The sequence below is a fragment of the Capricornis sumatraensis genome, chromosome 18, assembly GCF_032405125.1.
Source record: "Capricornis sumatraensis isolate serow.1 chromosome 18, serow.2, whole genome shotgun sequence".
Lineage (NCBI taxonomy): Eukaryota > Metazoa > Chordata > Mammalia > Artiodactyla > Bovidae > Capricornis > Capricornis sumatraensis.
The window spans coordinates 69,817,276-69,841,269 of record NC_091086.1 but is presented as its reverse complement, the minus strand read 5'-3'; the positions used below and the strand labels follow the sequence as shown (position 1 = coordinate 69,841,269).

At 43.6% G+C, this 23,994-nt stretch overlaps 1 protein-coding gene across 1 annotated transcript; it reads right to left on the bottom strand.

Moving 5' to 3' along the window:
* Positions 1–10,197: 10,197 nt before the first annotated feature.
* TAS2R1 (taste 2 receptor member 1) lies at positions 10,198–11,088 on the bottom strand. The gene has a single exon (XM_068990395.1). The coding sequence runs from the start codon at positions 11,086–11,088 to the stop codon at positions 10,198–10,200; it is 891 nt and encodes a 296-aa protein (XP_068846496.1).
* Positions 11,089–23,994: the final 12,906 nt, after the last annotated feature.

Below are 23,994 nucleotides of genomic sequence, written 5' to 3'. Positions count from 1 at the left end.
ATGCAAATTCAGGATGAATTTCTTCTTTACTATTTGTTAGTCGTTATTACATTATTTCCAATAATCACGTATGGACGTGTGAGTTGGATCATAGAGAAGGCTGAGCACCGAAGAATTGACACCTTCGAATTGTCGTGCTGGAGGACTCTTGAGAGTCCCTTGGACTGCAAGGAGACCAGACCAGTCAATCCTAAAGGAAATCAACCCTGAATATTCATTGGAAGGAATGATGCTGAAGCTGAAGCTCCAATACTTTGACCATCTGATGTGAAGAGCCGACTTATTGGAAAAGCCCCTGATGCTGGGGAAGGTTGAAGGCAAAAGAAGACCGGGGCGGGAGAGGATGAGATGGTTAGATAGCATCACCGACTTAATGGACATGAATATCTCCCAGATTCTGGGAGATGGTGGAGCAGAGAGGAGCTGGTGTGCTACAGTCCATGGGGTAGCAGAGTCAGACACGACTCAGCATCTGAACAACAACAAAAGCCTCAGCCCCTGGGCCCAAGGCTCCTTTCTCAGTTAGTCTAGGCCGGCTTGTCTTCCCTGCTTTGCTTTATTTTATTTTTGTTCTCTGCAGCATGATTTAAAGCCTCAAAGAGAACACATTGGAGAGTTATTTCACAAGAGGTCCGTTCATTCTCTTCCTGTAAAAACAGGGAGACCGAGAGCTATTCATACTTGGGATCCCTCGGGGAATGCTCTAGGCATGGCACTCTGCCTGCAACTGATAAGCACATTCCAGCATATCTGGGTGGAAGGGATGATGGAGCAGCTGCGATCTGTGGGGGCAGCAAGCTGGAGTGTCACGGAGCACAAAGCAGGGAAAGAAAGACAAGGACTGCATTTTCAAACTGGAGTCAGCCAGCCGAGCTGGCTGAACTGAACTCTGGTCACACTCGTAACTCAACAAGGTCAATGATCCCCAAGACGCACTCTCAGCCTACTCCCTTCAGGGCTCACGTTGATCGACGCTGGTTCTCTCGGGGGAGTGTTTTTATGTTGAAGGTTCTGGAAGCGTGTCATCCGTATGTCTGTTCAGAGAGAACAATCAGTTTGTTCTTTCCGAATTAGCTACCAGTGACTGAAGTAGCCTTTAAAATTCTCTACTCCAGACAGTCAAATACAACCTCAATATCCTGAGGGGTAAGAATTTATATCCCCTGACAATTGGCCCCAAGCATTTTCTGCCCATTAAAAGAAAGAAAGAAAGAAAGGAAAAACAGAAAGAAATTTATAAGGTTTATTTGGGTTTGATCCCTGAGATGAGCTTTTTAAAGATGATATCAGAAGACTCGACTCCTCTCTTTATTCTAAACAGCCACTGCACATTCTTAGGGTCAATGGCGTGTAAAAGCCTGTGTACTTGGAGGAGCAGAAGCTTGTGTTTGAATGGTAATTATCTATTTAGATTCTAAAAGTATCTGGGTTTGCAATATTTATCTGTTCACTGAAATGCAAACTGATTCTAATGGGGAAGGCTGATTTAGGATTTAACAGTGACTTAATTCACCTACTCATCACCAACTCAATGGACATGAATTTGAGCAAACTCTAGGAGATAGTGGAAGACAGAGCAGCCTGGCATACTGCAGTCCGTGGGGTCACAAAGAGCTGGATACGACTTGGCTACTGAACAATAACAAGTGAATTAATTCACCATGGAATATTACCTGTCACTTGTTTTGCCCATGAACCATATACAACAACACATTGGGAGTTCAGGATATACATATATACACTTAGCAGCATACATAAAATAATCAGTAAGGACCTACTGTGTAGCACGGGGAGCTCTACTCAGTGTTCTGTAATAACCTCTAGGGGAAAAGAATCTGAAAAAGATGGATATACATATAACTTAATTACTTTGCTGTACACTTGAAAGGCTTCCCTTAGAGCTCAGTTGGTAAACAATCCACCTGCAATGCAGGAGACCTTGGTTCGATTCCTGGGTGGGCAGGATCCACTGGAGAAGGGATAGGCTACCCACTCCAGTATTCTTGGGCTTCCCTGTGGCTCAGCTTGTAAAGAATCCACGTGCAATGTGGGAGACCTGGGTTTGGTCCCTGGGTTGGGAAGATCCCCTGGAGAGGGGAAAGGCTACCCACTCCAGTGTTCTAGCCTGTAGAATTCCATGAACTGTATAGTCCATGGGGTCACAAAGAGTCAGATAGGACTGAATGTCTTTCACTTTCACACTTGAAAGTAATGCAACATTGTAAATCAGCTATATTCCAATATGAAATAAAAATTAAATTAAAAACCATCCCCCCCGCCGCCACCCGCCCCAGTCCTTGCCTCTTTCCTTTTCTGGTAGAATCTGTTTATTGTGTTAACACATACATAACATAAAATTTACCAACCCAAACAGGTGCTGCTCCTTTGGGACTTGGAGTAGCAGGAAGACTCTTGTAAATTCACAGGCGTCAGGCAATGTGTGTGAGAATGAACTCATGATTCGAGGACCAAGTTGTCGGCTGCAGTGGGAATCCCTAGTTGCTCTGCAGTAAAAGAATCTGCCTGCAATGAAGGAGACTGCCTAAAATACAGGAGTTGCAGTTTGGATCTCTGGATCGGGAAGATCCCCTGGAGAAGGAAGTGGCAACTCACCCTAGTATTCTTGCCTGGAAAGTTCCATGGACAAAGGAGCCTGGTGGACTACAGTGCATGGGGTAGCAAAGGGTTGGACACGACTGAGCAATTAAACCACCACCATGATACTGTAGCAAAGCAGTCTGATACACCCTTCATTCCTCCTTTCACTCTTTTACTTTTCTGTGTCTTTATTTCTTTTCTCTGCCAGATCCCTCTACACACAATGTTTACTTTATCTGGAATGTGTCCTCCTATAAACTCTATGACTGTTTGGTTTGGTACTGGGGGCTAAGCTTACCAAACTGACATCTTGGCAGGTCAAAAATGATTCCATTTAAGGAGTTTCATATGATTTAACAACAAGAGAAAACAACACTGGCAGCAACCTGGTGTGGATCCCACTGACTCATCAACATAGCTCATTAGACCTGGAATGAACCATGTGCCCATTTCAAAGATGGGGAAATGTGAAATTCAGGTTTGTCAAGTCACCCAGCTCATAGATTCCAAATCAGCCTGTAATTATGACCCTCTGTTATTCAGGATGATCCTTACCAATGCCCTTGCCCCCATGGTTCTGTTGGAGACTCCCAGTAACCATATTTATATCAGCCCCTTTATTCGGGGTGGGGGGGGGGAGCGGGGATGGTGAGGGTTCTGTGGTAGCTCGGCCGGTTAAGAATCCACCTGCAATGCAGGAGACCCTAGTTTGATTCCTGGGTCGGGAAAATCCACTGGAGAAGGGATTGGCTACCCACTTCAGTATTCTTGGGCTTCCCTGGTGGCTCAGCTTGTAAAGAATCTGCCTGCGATGTGGGAGACCTGAGTTCGATCCCTGGGTTGGGAAGATCCCCTGGAGAAGGGAACAGCTACCCACTCCAGTATTCTGGCCTGGACTGTACAGTCCATGGGGTCTGCAAAGAGTTGGATACCACTGAGCAACTTTCACTTCCTTTACTTGGGAGTTGCTTTCATTAGTGCTCGCCATTACGTACCCAGAACTCTGTTAAGCACAGGGCATCTATCATTATCATCCCCATTTTATAGATCAAGGAACAGAGTCTCAGCTCATTACTGTGCTTATAGAATTGCACAGATGTGGCTTAAAAGACCCAGGTAAGCAGGTACAGTTCTAGCAACAACTGAGATCAGGAGACTGGCTTTGGAGGACAGTGTATGGACTGGCTTCTGATCTCTATAAGGTATGACACAAATCTGTTGAGCCTCCCCATCTAGAATATTATGCTCAAAACTTCTCTCTCCTCCCACAGAGCTTGTTCACCACATCCATCTCCAACCAGAGTTATGAAGGACATCATGCCTCTATGATCAAAGGCACAAGTCCTTGTCTCAAGAATTTCAAGTATTACAGCAGACGTGCAATGATGCATAAGCTAGAGAATATTTATCATGAAACCAAGCTTTTTGACTGTATCTGGTAGCACTTTCTAGAAGCCAGTTTCCTAGGTTTCAAGTGAAGTGCACGCTAAGTCACTTCAGTCGTGTCCGACTCTTTGCGACACCGTGGACTGTAGCCCTCTAGACTTCTCAGTCTTGGGATTCTTTAGGCTAGAATACTGGAGTGGGTTACCATTTACTTCTCCAGGGGATCTTCCAGACCCAGGGATCGAACCTGTGTCTCTTTTGTCTCCTGCATTGACAGGTGGGTTCTTTACCACTAATGCCACCTCAAGCGAAGTAAAGTTCATAATCTTCAATCACAAGCATAGCATTTGCTGTCCAAATGAGTGAACTCTTGGCGAGAGGACCTTCCATCTGTTACAATATCCTAGCTCACTTAGTTTTTATCCCATCCTTTTTCACCTGCTTATCTTCAGAAGAATCTGAAGTGTTCCCATTGGTTCTGGAATCTAGGTCATTCAGAGATGCTTTCCAAGTGCTGAGCCCAGTCTAGCTATGGGGACTTAGATACACTACTAAATTCAAATTTTACCCAGTTACACATTAGCCTGTGTTTATATTATATTACTCAAACACATCTGTAGGAAGGAGAGAGTTTGTTTAACAAAAACTCAAGATTTCACTTAAGAACATTCACACCAACCTCAACAGTTGAGAAAGAATTGAAATGTGTTGTTTTCCTCAGGAATGTTGGGATTGAAATAAAATGAATCCTCAGGCATAATTTTTATTTCTTTTTTACAGCAATTTTTATTGGTCTATCGTTGCTTTATAATATTGTATTAGTTTCTACTGTACAACAGGATGAATCAGCCATAAGTGAAATCGCTCAGTCGTGTCCGACTCTTTGCGACCCCATGGACTGTAGCCTACCAGGCTCCTCCATCCGTGGGATTTTTCAGGCAAGAGTACTGGAGTGGGTTGCCATTTCCTTCTCCAGGGGATCTTCCCGACCCAGGGATCAAAACCTGGGTCTCAGATCGAACCTGGGTCTCTCGCATTGCAGGCAGACGCCTTACCCTCTAAGCCACCAGGGAAGCCCTCCGTTTTGGGCTTCCTTCCCATTCAGGTCAGCACAGTGCAGTAAGAAGAGCTCTCTGTGTGTACAGTAAGGTCTTGATAGTTACCAGTTTTATACATAGTATCAATAGTATGTGTCAGTCCTAATCTCCTGATTTCTTCCACCCCTAATTCTTCGCTTTTAACTTCACTTTTAAAGCCGACATGTTTTCAGAAGTTTCAGTAGATAATTTTATTCTAAACTGAGTTACCCCAATGATCTTATGGACAAACATTCAAAATAGAAACAAATAGAGCACCAGAGAGAAAAACGGAAACCCACGATGTGTTGATCGGAATGTTTTAAGCTACAGGATAAAATCACCAACCTGACCCCCAAGCAGAACGATTAAGTAGACCCACATGTCACAAATGTGAATCCAAATGTCAAAAGCAATCACTATTTCTTCTCGCAAAGGTAGAGAGTGGTGCATCGAGGGGTCTAATGTACAAGGAGACAGAGAAAGATGCTCGCTTTTGTAAGAGGGCAGTGAAGCAAAGGCCCACATGCGGCCTGCATTTATGATGACTTTTCCCCCAAAGCTTAATCTTCTCAGTTCTTTGGGACCAATTTTCTCAGCCCCTACCCTTTTCCCCAGCATAAAGTTTTCAGGTAACAGTTGACAATCAATAGGTGGCAAAAGAATAATTCTTTTAAAAGGAACATACCGCTGGCACTGGGGCTTCCCCGGTGGCTCAGAGGATGAGGAATCCACCTGCAATGCAGGAGACACAGGAGTTCGCTCTCTGGGTTGGGAGGATCCCCTGGAGAAGGAAAGGGCACCACGTTCCAGTATTCTTGCCTGAAAAATCCCATGGATAGAGGAGCCTGGCAGATTACAGTCCAAAGGGTCACGAAGAGTTGGACGCGACTGAGCAACTAAGCGCGTGCAGTGCTGATATTGTTTGTACTAATACAGTCACTAACTTGATTCCAAATTCACACTGTAGCAAGACCCTTTTGAAACAGGTGGGTCTCCTGCCCCCGCCATTTGGATTTTTCTCCAACATGGGCTCCATCTGTCTGCAGCATCTGTTATCCCACTGATTGCCGATGCTGGTTTGAATGATCTGTTTAGTGTCTTCCTTTCTCGGATATGTCTACCTATCCCTCCCCTTGCCCCAAGAGATGTAGGTCTACACCCCCTAAAGCTATGGAAGTGTTTCCCAAGCCTAAAATCACAGCCTAGTTTGACATGAATGACTGTACTTAAGCATGCAATGGGGCATAATGTTGAAACTGTCTAAAGTGTCCGGAATGGGTGGTCCTTAGCCTGAAGAAGATGTGTGTGTCAGTCTGTCACTTGTGTCTGACTTTTTCAGACCCTGTGGACTATAGCCTGCCAGGTTCCTCTGTTCACGGAATTTTCCAGGCAAGAATGTTGGAGTGGGTTGCCATTTATTTCCTTCTGCACGGGTTCTTCCCAACCCAGGGATCAAACCCGCATCTCTTTCATCTCCTTATTAACAGGCAGATTCTTTACAACTAGCGCCACCTGGGAAGCCCTAACGAAGATGAGTACACATTAAATTTAATGTCTTCCTTCCACTTCTGGGTCTGGATTATTCTAACTACAAGCAGTTACTACATTTGAATTAGTGACTGAGGATTTAAAAGGCATTCTTACTTTGGGAGAGCTTTAGAACTGTTGCGTTTCTTTCCTCATATCCAAATTGTTACAACGTTTGTATTTTGAGAAAACTGTTGATATAAGCACACAGATTTAGTCTTCTTGGTTGGAGTCACTGTCTTGTGGTCACTGAAACCATGGAGAATCCCTGAAGCTTGAGCACCAAACGGGTCAACCTCTGAACAGAGAATGGGTGGCAGTGTGGCGACGTGTGTCTCCTGGTTTGGAGGTGCTCATCCGACCTCTTACTGAGATGGAATGGGATACTCTCGCTGCCCCCGGCCTCACTGTAAGAGCCTGTCTCCCTGCCCATCTCCTCTGCTACTGACTGAGCAGGGGAACCACAGGACACGAAGGAAGAGTGGACAGTGCCTTGTCCTGTGTGGTCAGCAGTCCTCTGGCCTGACCCATGGGCGTGCACTCCCACAGCAAGGCTCCTGGGGTGACCGTGTCCAGCCCCATCTCAGGGATTGGGCAGAGAACGATGCCGTACCACGACAGGGGCTAATCCCATGCGAAGTGAGCAGGACTAGAACACTTTGTCCACATAAAGGCAGCTCCAAACGTCAAGGCTGTATACTGTCACCCTGCTTATTTAACTTATATGCAGAGTACATCATGAGAAACACTGGGCTGGAAGAAGCACAAGCTGGAATCAAGATTGCCGGGAGAAATATCAATAACCTCAGATATGCAGATGACACCACCCTTATGGCAGAAAGTGAGGAAAAACTAAGAGCCTCTTGATGAAAGTGAAAGAGGAGAGTGAAAATGTTGGCTTAAAACTCGAAAACGAAGATCATGGCATATGGTCCCATCACTTCATGGCAAATAGATGGGGAAAGAGTGGAAACAGTGGCTGACTTTATCTTTCTGGGCTCCAAAATCACTGCAGATTTTGATTGCAGCCATGAAATTAAAAGACGCTTACTCCTTGGAAGGAAGTTATGACCAAACTAGATAGCATATTTAAAAGCAGAGACATTACTTTGCCAACAAAGTCCGTTTAGTCAAGGCTATGGTTTTTCCAGTAGTCATGTATGGATGTGAGAGTTGGACTGTGAAGAAAGTTGAGTGCTGAAAAATTGATGCTTTTGAACTGTGGTGTTGGAGAAGACTCTTGAGAGTCCCTTGGACTGCAAGGAGATCCAACCAGTCCATTCTGAAGGAGATCAGCCCTGGGATTTCTTTGGAAGGAATGATGCTAAAGCTGAAACTCCAGTACTTTGGCCACCTCATGTGAAGAGTTGACTCATTGGAAAAGACTCTGATGCTGGGAGGGATTGGGGGCAGGAGGAGAAGGGAACAACAGAGGATAAGATGGCTGGATGGCATCACCGACTGGATGGACGTGAGTCTGAGTGAACTTCGGGAGTTGGTGATGGACAGGGAGGCCTGGCGTGCTGCAATTCATGGGGTCGCAAAGAGTCGGACATGACTGAGTGACTGAACTGAACTGAACTGAAGCAACCAAAAGACTGAGTCTGTTTTGCTTCCATCAGCGATGGGGCAATTAGTGTCCTTCACAATCTCCATCAGCGTGAGAGCTGGGCAACATTTCTAGGAAAGTAGACTGAGAATGTGTTTCTGGAAGAGTTTGCATTAGCATGAATTCTCTTTATATATATATATATATATATATATAAAACTCTTGGTAACTTTTAAGCATACAAACAATCATACTTTCATATTCATCTCATTAACCAGCATTATTAAAGCAAGATTTGCATGTAATTGAATGAGAACTTGGCATCTGAGTAAAACAATCACATGAGACTTGTATAGTTACAGATTTCCCATCCCCCCAAATATTTGAAATCTCTTCTGCTTTTCTCACCATATTTCAAGGAGAAGGCATCTAAACTTGACATGTCCAGAAAATGTGATTCCTCACTGTCCCCTCCAAAGGAAACAGTGATCATTATCTCCAGGGCACAACCACTCTTTCCAGAGCTGGCCCCCTGAGTACACAGCTAGCTATAAACCTTCCCACCCACTAGGACGAGGTGGAAGGGAATTCCAAGAAGACAAAGTTTGTTGCTTTCTTCCTTCCTCCAGAGGAAGAGCAAGAGTAACCTCAGAGCTTTCCCACACCAAGGATCTTCTGAAGCGAAGACCTCAGTTTAATACAAAGAGATCTGTATATCTTAGGTTTATAAACCAGCATTTGAATCCATGTTGTTGATGACTGGCAAATCCAAACCTAACACATTTTCTGTCATTACACATAAGCTGCAAGCTGGCCAAAATAAGGAATATCTTTTGCTTCCACTGGGAAACAAAAAAGGGTTCTGAAGGTGTTTTAGGAATATACACGTCTCTTAGCATCTGATGTCATCAGCTAGTTCGAAATTGCATCTGTGACTTCAAGCAGATGGAGAAGCCCCCAGCCCACCCACCTACTGATGTTGCCTCATTGAGAAGACATGCAGCGTGGTGGGAGGTCCACACTGCCTCCATCAGGTGAGAGGGCCCCAAAGCTGAGCACACAAGTGCAAAATGAAATGTCTTTGCAAGCTACTGTCTGATCAGTGTGTCCAGTTAGGTGAAATGGAAAATGAGAGTTCAACCCTTGTTTCCTCTTCCTCTAGCACCTGTCTGCCTTTCTATCATGTCACCATGGCACTTAGGTTCTTGGCAGCATGGAGTAGGTGGACCTACTTACAGGGCCAGAGAAATCCAGCCTGTCCTCGGCTTACTCTCTGATCTGGTGAGGAGAAAATGGTTCTGTTGTCTGTGACTCTTAAAAAAAGTGCAGAACTAATATCCAGGTAGATAAGGAATGACCAATCAATGCTCTCAGTCAGGATCAATCATCTAAAACCAGCGTTAGACACACAGGGTCCCAGGACATTCGTGCATCTTCTGCCATCACGAGTTCCAACAGGTGCTTCCCTTTCTCTTTAAGTTTTTTATTTTGAGATAACTGCAGATTTGTAAGCAGTCATAAGAAATATTAAAAGGGTCTCCCAGATGGCAGTAGCAGTAAAGAACCAGCCTGGCAATATAGGAGACATAAGAGATGTGAGTTCGATCTCTGGGTAGGGAAGATCCCCTGGAGGAGGGCATGGCAACCCACTCCAGTATTCTTGCCTGGAGAATCCCATGGACGTAGGAGCCTGGTGGGCTACAGTCCATAGGGTCACAGAGAGTTGGACATGACTGAAGTGACTTAGCATGGATGTGTGTAACAAATAATACAGAAAAATCCCTGTACCACTTACCCAGGCTTCTCCAGTGAGGTAGCACCTGGCAGGGATACTGACATTGACATAATCCAGCAACACATTTTACGCTTTGAAAATCAGTGTAACCCTTTGAAAAAGGAGAGCGTCCACAAAAATGCCTCAAGTTGAACAAATAGTCTTTAGATGATGCTTTGTAAATTTGTGAACAGACTTCGTTTGGCTGAGGGAGGCTGAGCAGCTTCCGTTAATTCACTGAACTGCCGATTTTTTGACTGGATCAAAGTTCTCTCTCACTGACCTCACTTTCTGAGGAGGAGCAACGCTTTTGCGTTTTGTTTCATTTTGGGGTTTCCTAAAATTAAAATAATAGAGTGGATGGAGTGGTATGAACCAACCACAAAGGTGCAGAACAGAAATAGGAAGCTTCTAAGGTTAAAAATTTGAAAAAAGATCAAAGCAACGATCAGGTAGTGGCAGAGATAGAGGGCCAGGAAGGACAGGATGGAGTGAAAGGCCCTGACGTATGCACGTGTGTGAGAGTTTCTGGGGCCTGTCCATGTGTTTCTCACCTGCCAGGCGTGTCTCCCCAAGGAAAATATCAAGAGCAGAGAAGAAATCAGGAAGATGAAAAACGGCAATGCAAACTCAGCAAACAGAAAGGCAAACTGTAAAGCAGGGGTTACTTTGATGTGAGTTGTTACATTTGGGAAGAAAAGGCCCAGGAAGTCTTCTCCGTAAAATGCCCACTTATATTTGACATGCACAGCAGAAGTACTACATGCATACAGCAGGGACGCAAGAATCAGCCAAGGAACCAGCTTGGAGATCTTCATCTTCAACCAGAATAAGAGAGGGTGAGCGATGGTAGCAATCTTGGTGCAGTAGTAGACACTGAGCCAGGTGGCAAACCAAAGTCCCAAATCATTTACAAATGTGAAAACTACAAGCTTCTCAGTAACCTGAGGGAATTTGACCAAGGAAAGAAGAGCCAGGTTAATGTAGAAGAAGGCCAGCTGAATTCCCATCCTGGAAATCGCCAAGCAGGAAACGAGGAGATCCAGTGGGATCAACTTTCTCTGCTTGATCAAGTCAGTACCGTTCACAATCAGAATGATGCCATTTACTAAAATCCCAAAGAGAGATTGTATCGCTGTCAAAACAAGGTGGCTGACAAGGTGACACTCCAGCATTCTGAAAAGAAAAAAAAAACGATTCACTTACTTTAAAAAATGATGTAGCTATGGATTTTCAGACAGTTTTGGATTATTCGAATTTTCTTTATTCTTCAACTAGAATTCCTTTAGAGAATACAGCTCTTAACAACAAAAGCAATGAAGTAGGAATGTGGCGGACATTTGTTTCTATCACTGTTTCCTCTAGTCCCAAGGCAGTCAAATAAGAAAGAGATGCTTGAGCAATGATTTGCCTCTTAATGATGGTATTTGCATTTCCCTGGTCTATTTGGCTTTCAGCTTTATCACAAGCAAATGGTGGAACCAGATACCTCCGGGGCTGGAGAAGTTCTCCTCCAGTACCTAAGCAGTGGAAGCTTCTCAATCCTCATCTCTACCATGAATTGTTTAATTATGCCTATAGGTGTGATTCTATTTAACATTTGCAAGGCATTCTTTACAGAAAACTTTTAAAAAAAAATCTGTGCTATTATAATGACATAGTATAATCAGCAACGTGAGACTCCTAAGTAGCAGTTCTTCATAATGCAATTATTGAACAACTTAATACACCTAAAATTTAAAACAGTTATGCGATAAGTCATATGTGATAAAACACAGAGTGTGACAAATTATAACAGCAAAGTAAGTAAGTTTACACGTCCGTGTGCACAGTAGGTCAAAAGCTGAAAGGAAGGTAGTAGAGAACCCTTCAGCACCATTCTCATCGGTAACCAAACATCTTCAGGATAATACAGGTCTCGAAATTTTTTCCCTGTTAGTTTTCCAAGACTGTGAGAATTTTATGACATGAGCTGATTGTTCCAGGGGAAATGTAATGATAAAAGAGCACATGCTTCGATTTGTTGTTTTAACTTTCTAATGGATTATTTTTGGAAAAAGTAAATGAGCGATTATTAAAATTTATTCTGCATGAGCATTTGTGCTCAACCTTGACACTATTGACATCGGGGCTGGATAGTTGAAGGGTGGTGGTAGTGTCGTCCTGGGTAGTGTAGCAAGTCTCCCAGCTTCTAAGCATCGAATGCCAGCAGGGCACCCCCTGCCCAAGATGCTACAACAAAAAAATGATTCTGCCCTTTGCTGAGTGTTTCCTGAGTGGCAAAATCAGGCCTCCACTGAACATCACTGTCTTACAACTGTGGGGACAAAGGTGGATACAATAGTTTCTGTCCTCAAGGCACTTGAAAACTAAAGGCAGAGCAAGCCACCTTGTAGAATGTGACATAAAACTAAATTCATTATTTGGACAATTCATCACCAGAGCACAAAGTGGAGAGTGATCTATTAAGTCTTTGTGGAATGAAGCTTTTGCAACCTAGTAGTTAATCACAATGAACCCAGCAGAGCCTCCCTTGAAGCATGTGTTCCTATGGACATGGGTTGTACTTTGTCTGAAGGTATCCTAAAGGGCTCTTAGGGCGAAGCTCACTTTTAGAAAGGTGGAAGGCAACCCATATGAAATCCTTCATGTTGTAAGTAGGGATCTAGGTTATCTTATGATTCTTCTCTGAATATGCAGTATCTGTTTCCAAATTTGGAAAACTCAGCAGTGGCCACAGGACTGGGAAAGGTCAGTTTTCATTCCAATCCCAAAGAAAGGCAATGCCAAAGAATGTTCAAACTACCACACAATTGCACCCGTCTCACACACTGGCAAAGTAATGCTCAAAATTCTCCAAATCAGGCTTCAACAGTATGTGAACCATGAACTTCAAGCTGGATTTAGAAAAGGCAGAAGAATCGGAGATCAAATTGCAAACATCTACCCAATCATCGAAAAAGCAAGAGCATTCCAGAAAAACATCTACTTCTGCTTTATTGACTATGCCAAAGGCTTTGACTGTGTGGATCACAACAAACTGTGGAAAATTCTGAAAGAGATGGGAATACTGGACCACCTGACCTGCCTCTTGAGAAATCTATATGCAGGTCAAGAAGCAACACTTAGAACTGGACATAGAACAAGAGACTGGTTCCAAATCAGGAAAGGAATACATCAAGGCTGTATATTGTCACCCTGCTTATTTAACTTATATGCAGAGTACATTATGAGAAACGCTGGGTTGGATGAAGCACAGGCTGGAATCAAGATTGCCGGGAGAAATATCAATAACCTCAGATATGCAGATGACACCACCCTTATGGCAGAAAGTGAAGAAGAACTAAAGAGCCTCTTGATGAAAGTGAAAGAGGAAAGTGAAAAAGTTGGCTCAAAACTCAACATTCAGAAAAGGAAGAGCATGGCATCCAGTCCCATCACTTTATGGCAAATAGATGGGGAAACAATGGAAATCATGAGAGACATTATTTTCTTGGGCTCCAAAATCACTGCAGATGGTGACTGCAGCCATGAAATTAAAAGATGCTTACTCCTTGGAAGGAAAGTTATGACCAACATAGATAGCATATTCAAAAGCAGAGACATTACTTTGTCAACAAAGGTCCATCTAGTCAAGGCTATGGTTTTTCCAGTGGTCATGTATGGATGTGAGAATTGGACTATAAAGAAAGTTGAGTGCCAAAGAATTGATGCTTTTGAATTGTGGTGTTGGAGAAGACTCTTGAGAGTCCCTTGGCCTGCAAGGTGAACCAACAAGTCCATCCTACAGGAAATCACTCCTGAATATTCGTTGGAAGGACTGATGCTGAAACTGAAGCACCAATACTTTGGCCACCTGATGTGAAGAACCAACTCATTGGAAAACCCTTGATGCTGGGAAAGATTGAAGGCAAGAGGAGAAGGGGATGACAGAGGATGGGATGGTTGGTTGGCATCACTGACTCAATGGACATGAGTTTGAGTAAACACTGGGAGTTGGTGATGGACAGGGAAGCCATGGAAGACTGAGCGACTGAACTGGACTGTGTCATGTAGACACACAGTATCTCTACTTTGTTCTTTGTGTCACAACTTCAGTGCAATGTAGGAAACAGCCAGGAGCATCTTCAATGAGGTGTTGAGGGAGGCAGCTCATGAATGAAGTGGAAGAAAGTGAGACACTCAGTCGTGTCTGATTCTTTGCGACCTTATGGACTATAGCCCATCAGCCTCCTCTGTCCATGGAATTCGCCAGGCAAGAATATTGGAATGGGTAGCCATTCCCTTGTCCAGAGGATCTTCCCCACTGAGGACTCAAACCTATGTCTCCTGCACGTCAGGCAGATTCATTATCATGTGAGCCACCAAGGAAGTTCACGAGTGGGCCCTATCAAAACTGATCCAGATTCAAGCATGACGATGAAAATAAGCCTTCTTCTCTCCTATGTGGAAAGAGAAATATTTTTTAAAAACTCCCTGATTTCACATTCTGCAGGCTGGAAAAGTGAAAACGGGAGGGCCTCCTCCTATGAAACAAGAGACTACTGCTGCCGTGGTTTCTCTATCCAACCTCCATCATTGTGCCTGCCACCGCCTGCAAATATTGGGTCCTTGCCTGGATCCTGCAGATTCTGCTCTAGGGAGGGCATGTCTGGATTTTCTTCTCATCCCCAGGACCCATTTGCCTTTTCCATGTTTGACAGATGGTACTTTCCCCTGGAGGAGGAAATGGGTACCCACTCCAGTATTTTCGCCTGGGAAATCCCATGGACAGTAGAGTCTGGTGGGCTACAGTCCATGGGGTTGCAAAGAGTCAGACATGACTGAGCATGCAAACAGCAAAGTAAAATCTTTTTAGATAGTTGTCATTCAGTCACTAAGTTGTGTCCGACTCTGTGACCCCATAGACTGTAGCACGCCAGGCTTCCCTGTCCTTCACTATCTCCTGGAGTTTGCTCAAACTCATGTCCATTGACTCAGTGATGTTATCCAACCATCTCATCCTCTGCTGTGCCCTTCTGCTCTTGCCCTCAAACTTTCACAGTATCAGGGTTTTCTCCAATAAGTTGACTCCTTGCATCAAGAACCAAACTCCATTACAGAGGGTTTTCATAGCAAAGAAAAGAGGAAAAGATATTACAAAATCACAGAAAGAGAGCTCTGTTTCCAGCTCTCTGTTCCTAAAGGCATCAGGTCAGAGGAACAGCCAGCTCATACCTCTTCCCTGTTGCCCCAGTTTAGCCATGACATTGACCTCCTGAGCCCTTCAGCATGGTCTGCACACTTCAGTATCACAAAAAAGTCATGGTAACATTAAAGAGAGAAAAAAAATTCTGTTCTGAGTCTAGAATCACAATATAGTTTTTCCTATATGGCACTCGAACTAGCAGAGATAATGCCTGGAACACCAACTCCTTTAAGGAAATAACTTTGCCCTATTCTACTTATTAACACAGTGTTTGTCTTTTGAATTCATGCATCTGGAGAGGGTATTTGGGTCTCAAATATTCTATGATGACTTTTGTGAGAACTAACTTGGAGAGCAGCGGTAATTCTTCATAGGAAATTTTATTTCATATAGAATAGGTCTTCTGGTGCTGGAATCCTATGGAGTAAAAAATAGAAATTCATGAGGCTTAAGCTACATTATTTTTTCATTCAATAATTCGCACCACCAGTCTCTTCAGTGAACAAACACAAAGCTGTTGAAGGCACATCAACTCACCTGGGACGTGAACTGGACTCCATCGAAGGATGGCAGAATAAGAGACGTCTGCCCTGGGCATCCAGCCTTCCTGTGGCCGTGGAGAAACTGATACCCATTCAGTCGTGCAGGCCACTGCATCTCAGTACTGATGGGAAGACCTCCAGGGTTGCCTGGTCCAGCATCTCCCCCCACCTTAGATTCCACCACATTCATCAAGAAAACCATGATGTTGATCACGCTCTTGTGCTAAGTGAGGGTGAGCTAAGTATTTTAATGAGCCACGCTGCAAGCCAAACAGAGGAAAATGGTTCTGAATACAGAACTGCTTTGTGTCTTTGAAGCCATTTGTTTTAGTGAGAAGGACACATCGGAGAATTTCTGACTCTGAGATGGCAAACGAACAAGCCTGGCCTCACCTGTCAGTCATCAGCTCGGAATGGTGAGTTTTACATGGACAAATGGCTCGGAACAGATAGAACAAATCCTGATGTGGAGAAATTCACATAGTGATTACCCCACATTACCCTGATTAAATCTGCTCACTGGCACTCATCGGTAATGAGCAGTCATTAAAAGAGACAATACTAAATATTCTTGAGGTAACTGACAGGCGGAAAGGGTTGCTTATTTATATTCAAATCATTCAGTCCCTCCAAAGAAAGTGTGATTTTTTTTCACATGCTGTTAGATTGACATTGGCAAGCTTCTCACCAGGTAGGAGTCTGTGATGATCATCTTTCTGCTTTTCAGCAGAACACGGACATTTATTTGGGGATTAGAGCCATCATGAAAGTGAGCCATAGTTTTAATACCTTTCCCAAGTGGATCTTCCCACTTCATTACCAAGGGAACAATTCCTGGGGAACCATCCCTGCTTTAGGAAGGTGCATCTGTAGTAACATTATTGTATATTTAATAAGAATGTTCAAATAAGCAAATACAGATTCTGGGAAAACCAAGGCAGGTATCCATTCTGAATCTTCCCTGTAGAATAACTCAGCCCTTGGAATTTATTCCAAGCCCAGGTGGAATTTACTCCATCTAAAATTCACATTTTGGTTGAAAACCTCCAGACCCTTTCAGATGAATAATTCTTTCAGTCCATTCATTTGCTTCTTTCCACTTGAATTTGCAGTTGATCTTTCCAACTAAAATTTTCGTCTTTAATATTCAGGTCACTCCCAGTGCGTGTCCCTTCTCTGTTCTATTTATCCTGGTAATATGTTTCTGTGCTTTTCCTCACTCCTCTCAGTGTTGTGAAATTTACTCTCATTGTACCAAATAGAATAATGGAGTCATGTAATGCATTGAATTTAAGTCTTACATGTAAGAATTCAAAGTGCTTTACAAGCAAGAATCCCTTGTTAGTTACAATGAGAAAAGGGAGGCACTTACACCACTTGAGTTGGTTCTCACAGTTTTGTCTTCAGCTCTGAACCGAGCTGGGAAATTTCAAATCCTTTCTTGCCTCTCACCCCTCTTCTTCCTTCCTCTCTCCTTCTTTCTCTGTATGTGTCTCCACACATATTGTATGTCATGGACTAAGTACTATTCTACGCATGGAGTGTGTTGCAATGAGCAAGACAGACAAAGTCTCTGCCATCTTGGATATTACTTCTCAGTGGGGAAGATGAGAATTGAGCAATTAAAGAAATAAGTACTTCCTGGTAACAGAGGTGCACTTTGAGAGAGAGTGGTCAGGAAAGTAGACTCTTCCAGGAGGAGGTGATAACGGCAAAGAGAACTGATGGAGATGGAATCTATGGACACTGAGGGGATGAACATCCCAGGGGAGAGGGCAGGAGAAAGCAGTGCCTCCTTGAATCAAAGAAAGAGCCTGAAGTGTTTCAGGAAAAACAAAAGACCTAAACTTTGCGGTGCCTAGCAACATGAGCAAAGCGAAGGGCCCAAGGAGACGAGAATAGAGAAGCAGGCATGGCCCAATCAGAGAGAGCTTCTGGTCATGGTAAGGACTAGGTTACATCCTCACTGTGATGGGAAACCAGTTCAAAGTTTGTGTGAGTTTATGTGTTTGTGGGCATTTCCCTGGGGGCTGAAAGAATCTGCCTGCCAATGCAGGAGATGTAGGTTTGATTCCTGAGTTGGAAAGATCCCCTGGAGAAGGAAATGGCAACCCACTCCAGTATTCTTACCTGGGAAATCCCATGGACAGAAGAGAATTGATGCTTTTGAATTTTGGCTCTGGAGAAGACTCTTGAGTCCCTTGGACAGCAAGGAGATCAATCAGTCGATCCTAAAGGAAATCAACCCCTGACTATTCATTGGAAGGATTGATGTTAAAGCTCCAGTACCTTGGCCACCTGATGTGAAGAGCCTACTCATTGGAAAGGATTCTGATGCAGGCAGAAACTGAAGGCAAAAGGAGAAGCGGAAGGCAGAAGATTAGATGGTTAGATAACATGACCAAATTTGAGCAAACTCTGCAAGGCAGAGAAGGACAGGGAAGCCTGGCATGCTGCAGTCCTCGGGGTCACAAAGAGTCAGACATGACTGAGCAACTGAACAACAACAATAGCAAAATGCGTTTGTGGCAGGGAGGGAAGGGGTTTTTCATAATGAGATCTACGTTCGAAAATATTTACGCTGACTGCTTGAAGAAAAAGGAAAATGAAAGATTTTACTCTGGAAGACAGCCTTGCGGGTCAGGAAGGAGCTAGAGTAGGAGCAGAAAGACCAGTCTAAAGACTGTTGAGGTCCCTTAGAAAAGGGATGCATGTGTGAGTGCTAAGTCACTTCAGTCGTGTCTGCCTCTGTCTGTGGGATTCTCCAGACAAGAATGCTGGAGTTACCATGTATGACTATGTGGGTTGCCATGCCCTCCTCCAGGGGATCTTCCCAATCCAGGGATCTTCCCAATCCAGGGATCAAACCTTTGTCTCTTACATCTCCTGCATCGGCAGGCAGGTTCTTCATCACTAACACCATCTGGGGAGCCCTAGGCCAGGGATGCTGTTCCCCAAATCAGCTTAATGGAAGAAGGTGGAAAGAAATGTCTGTTGACATTTCTTTGTTGATTTGAAACCTCAGCAGGAATTTCAGATGGCTTTAGCAGGGAGAGTGAGGGAAAGAGAGAAATTAAGAACACTTTCAGAGTGGTTGACAGGCCCCGCTGGTGAGCGATGGTGCCATTTTTCAAGAGAAGATTGGAGGAAAGTTAAAAGAGCTCTATTTTTGGTCAGAGGTGCCTGCTCCAGGAAGAACTGTTACTAAACAGTTGGTGATAAATTTGGGGTTTGAGGGGAACCACAAGGGCTAGAAATATGCACTTGGAATTTACTTGAGTGTCCATGAGGTTGGACAAGATTATGTCGTGAAGAGGTTGCCAAGTGGAGTGTCTGAGCACTGTAGATAAGAAACTATTTTGTGCACTCACATCAACCCAACTGTCCTTTCCGAAGCCATCTCTGTGGGGAAATGAGTATGATGGGAACAAAGTACATGAGTTAACACTTTCATCTTTGAAACTGACCCTGCCAATCATGGGAGAGCCTAATCTCATTATATATGGCTGATTCTATGTGTTGTTTAATTTAGAAATATCACTCTTTTGTTCACAAAGAAGATTAGTCTGGAGATTTTTCTAGTGCTATATTTGATCAATTTGATTATCCATGTTATGCTAGATTTATCAAAAGATCATTAAGCTTCTCTTATTTTCTATGCACTGGAGCGATTTAAATTGCATGGGAGTTATGTGTTTCTTGGGAAATGGAAAGAATTCACAGTGAAAGAATCTGAGGCCAGAGGCTTTTGGGAAAGGGCACAATCCTTACCAGTTATTTAGCACTTAAAATGCTTAACAATTGACAGACATGGTACCAATTTGCCTTCTTGACAACTGTGTGAAATCAGTATTATCTCCACTTTACAGAGTATTAAATTGAGGCACACAGAGGATTAGAAATTGCCTAAAGACATGTAGTTTAAAAGCAGGATTTCCAAGATATGGACCAAGATCTGATATTAACTACTACCTGCGTCTGTCTTTAAACATTCACCACGACTACCTCCCATGTTAAAGCTTGGTCACAGTGGAAATGTCTTTGAGGGGTTTAGGCTTGAAGGTTGAACAACTGCCATTTCTGGCCTTTCTGGTATTCATTCCCTCCTCTTTACCCTGACTTTCTTTGGAAGAATCACTCCTCCCCCACTCCCCCCCTCCCCCCCCGACCCCCCCACACTCCATCCTTGTTTATTTCTCTTGTTTGGGGCTGTCTTCATTTCTGAGCCCAGGAAGAAACATGTGACCAAATGTAACAGTTAACATAACCACACATCTGAAGAGTGGAGATCTGTTCAGGGATGAGTATGAGGTCCAAATTCATCAAGTCAGACATAATCCCAGAATTTTTTGTATAGCAGGCTGGGTAAAATGAGCTTTTCCATCAGAGATGGGATGCTTCTCAGAAGCTGCTGGCAACCATCTTGCCACCATGAGGAGGGACCTGAACCTGCCTGAGAATGGATTCTATGCAACAACATCAGTGCTCAGAGAGAGGAAGACCAGTGCTCAGAACTTGTCAGCACCCAGAGTCAGCCCTTATATACCATTGGCTTTGATATTTAAATGAACCTTTGCATTTCCAGATTTTGCTGAAGCAAGCTTGAGCTAGGTTTTTTTGCATACTGGGTGTACTATAATATAATAGCTGCAGGCTATATAGAAAAGCAGAAATGCGCTTTTCATTTTTCACATTTAGGAATTGGAGCCAGACTTTCCTATAGCTAGTCATTCAGTGATACTCCTAAGAGCCCAAACCTGTGATCTCTAAATTAGAGTTGAGTGTTGTATTCAACTAGATTCACAGTTTTTTCAAATATGTCCATAGGAAATTTGTTTTTAAAAGTTATGGTATTCTTTTCTGGGGTTTCCCTATGCATTTAATGCTTTCTTTCCCATCACAAACTCACTTAAACAGCTCAGAATTTTACTGTGTCATAGGAAGAGTTTCTAGTGGCTCAGTGGTAAAGAATCTACCTGCCAATGCAGGAGATACAGGTTTGATCCCTGGGTCAGGAAAATCCTCTGAAGTAGGAAATGGCAACCCACCCCAGTATTCTTGCCTGGGAAATCCCATGGACAGAGGAGCTTAGCGGGCTACAGTCCACAGGGTCACAAAGAGTCAGACACTCCTGAGCACACACACACACCACATATAGGAAGAGTTTGCAAAGCCTGAGGTTCGCATATGGACATCAGAAGTTTTGTTCACTCCACGCTGTATAGACTGCCAGTATGCCGAATGGCTATAGTTTGTCTAAAGGATGTTCAGTGGACTTTATAACATGCATTGATGTATATGTTGGTTGCATTCATCAGACTGGACACAAGAATGAAGATAGTGGATGTGTGGTCTTGAAACCTATAGCATCACTTCTGCCCTGGTACTATCTTGAATGGTTCCCTTTTAGCCTCGTACCTGGGACTCTTTTTCTTGCCCCACAAAGAAAGGATTTTACTTAGGAATTACAACGAGATAATAGGAAAGGACATTCCAGGTTTTCACGCATAAACGCTTGTTTCTCCTTCTCCCCCTCCAAACAGGCTTCTGCAGATATAATTTTGTCAACTTACAGAAGACCAAGATTGTTGTTTCTTGCTTTATTTCACTGGTAACTGGGAGTAGGTTTCATGGTCTCCCACCTCCTGTGGGAATTTGGGGACTCTTATCCAACCTCCAGCATCCAAAAAGAGACATATATGTGTGGATATATGCAGTGATACTCTAGAAACATCTGCCGAGAGAACAACAATGAAAAAAAAAAATGAATGAACCGTCTCAGCTTTAGAAAGGTGTCACTAGCCAAACTTTAGTATTACGTCATCCTTGTAATGTTTTTCCTCTGGCAGAATATTATTCCTTCTACCTACCATTGACCAGCATCCATCTTTTGTGAATATTTGTGGGACAAATGAGGGATGAAGGATGAGATCTGTGACACGGAGGGAGTGAGAAAAACATTAACTTGACTGTCTGGATTCAATACAATAAACTTAATACAGAACCACATCACATCAGATCTGCAAAGGATGTTAGTGCTATTTTGCGCCAACTTCTTATTTTATCAAGAAGGAGAAAGCAGAATCCCAGGAAAGAATTTTATCAAGAAAGAGAAAGCAGAATCCCAGAAAAGAAATGCAATTCTCTGTAACTTGTTCGGGGAAATAGTCAGATGTATTCTAGAAGAGTGGATGCTGCGGATGTGTTTTACCTAGTTATGACTGGTGAAGCCTTCACGGGATAGAACAATGGTGGGACATTGGTAGGGCTTCCCTCAAGGCTCAGTCAGTAAAGAATCCACCTGCAATGCAGGAGACCGAGGTTCGGTTCCTGGGTCGGGAAGATCCCTTGGAGAAGGAAATGGCAACCACTCCAGTATTCTTGCCTGGAGAATCCCATGGAGAGAAGAGCCTATCGGGCTACAGTCCGTGGGGTCACAAGAGTCATGCATGACTTAGTGACTAACCCACCACCACCACTGATGGGTGGAACACTGGCGGACAGGACATGGTACCTATGATCTCCCAAGGCATGCCTACGGACTGTGTTTCCGGGGAAAGATGTGGAAACGCCACATATATGCACCTGTAGCCCACTAATGTGGACTGCAACGTATAGACACAGGGATTTACAATCCTTTCTCAAAATGTGAAAAAAAAAAAGAACATTCAACAATGGTATTCAGGGCTTCTCAGCCATTCATAGAGTACAGTTGGTCCAACATAAATTGCAAAGATAATGCATTAGAAATAGAAACCCAAAGCCAACATTTCATTATAATTTTCTGTAGTCATTAATACTTATCCTTGTGCATTTGAGACTCCCTACATACATAATAAATGAGGATAGAGAATTTTCATTTTATGAAATACTATCTTTCTTCAATTACCCACCAATCTGAATGTTGTCTTATTAAAGTTAAATTGATAATACCAATTTTTAAAATCTCCTCTTCCTGCCTGACATGAAACACATTTTAGATAATCATAGATTCTACTGTTAGGGGAGATTTGGGTAATGCTCACAATTATGCAATTGGGAGTCAGATTTTTGTTAGGTTTAGATGTCCCATTTATTTTTCTGGTTGTGACAACACAGTGATTTATCAGATTTACTTCCTCCTAAGAATTTATGCAATAATGAATAAAGCCATTTTGGTTATAAAAAACGGGATAAGGATCAAACATACTCCAGAAGTAATTGTCATCATAGATATTCAGAACGCATCATGCTTTGCTCTTAAATGGAGAAAGAGCATAAATATGATCATAGATACGCAGTGTCAAGGCACAGGGGAGGAGCAGAGAATAACACAACACATGAGAGAAAACCATGGTCTTAATTATATGAGTGGTTAATTTACGCAGGTCGAATCTCATTTGTTGAGCCGGTTTGCTGGGAACAGACATTCAGGCCTCACTTTAGTTTCTGTGCTGTGTTGCGCTTAGTCACTCAGGCTTGTCAGACTCTGTGACACCATGGAGCCTGCCAGGCTCCTCTGTCCATGGAGATTCTCCAGGCAAGAATACTGGAGTGGGTTGCCATGCCCTCCTCCAGGGGATCTTCCCAAATTAGGGATCAAGCCCAGGTCTTCCACATTGCTAGTGGATTCTTTACTGTCTGAGCCACCAGGGAAGCCCAAGAATCCTGGAGTAGGTAGCCTATCCCTTCTCCAGGGGGAACTTTCTGACCCAGGAATTGAACTGGGGTCTCCTGCATTGTAGGTGGATTCTTTACCAGGTGAGCTACCAGGGGAGCCCATTTTAGCTTCCAACCACTTTTAAAACTGATTTGTGAAGCTTATTTTGCAGCCTCCCCAACCCAAATAATCTATCAGATCTACTAGAGGCAACCTGCTTTATTCCTCACCATTTCAAGGGAGTTCAAGTGTGATGGGAAGAGGCCAGAACCACACAATCTGTAAGGTTAGATGGAGGTCCCAGGCACTGGGCCTGGGGGGACATGATGGGTCACCCCAAGCAGAAACAGAGGCCACCTACCTTCCCTAGGTCTCCATAATCGCTACTACTGAGGACTCAGAAGTGAGGAATGACACCTTCTGTGCAGAGTAAGGGCCTGCTAAAATGAAGACCTCAATTTCTTTTGACCCTTCTGCCTTTTTTTTTTTTTCACTAGGGACTGGCAGCATCGTGTAAGAAGAATCTATACTAACAATCTGTGCCCAGTGACATCTATGCGGACATTCGGACCTTAAAACCAGTTCAGTCCTAGCAAGGCCATCCACCCACGTAGAGGGAGGGAGCAGCATCAGCAATAACCCATCCTTGAAGGCCCTCCTCTCCAGCCTTTCTCCTCTGGGAACCCCTTCTCCAACAGCTCACTCCAGACTC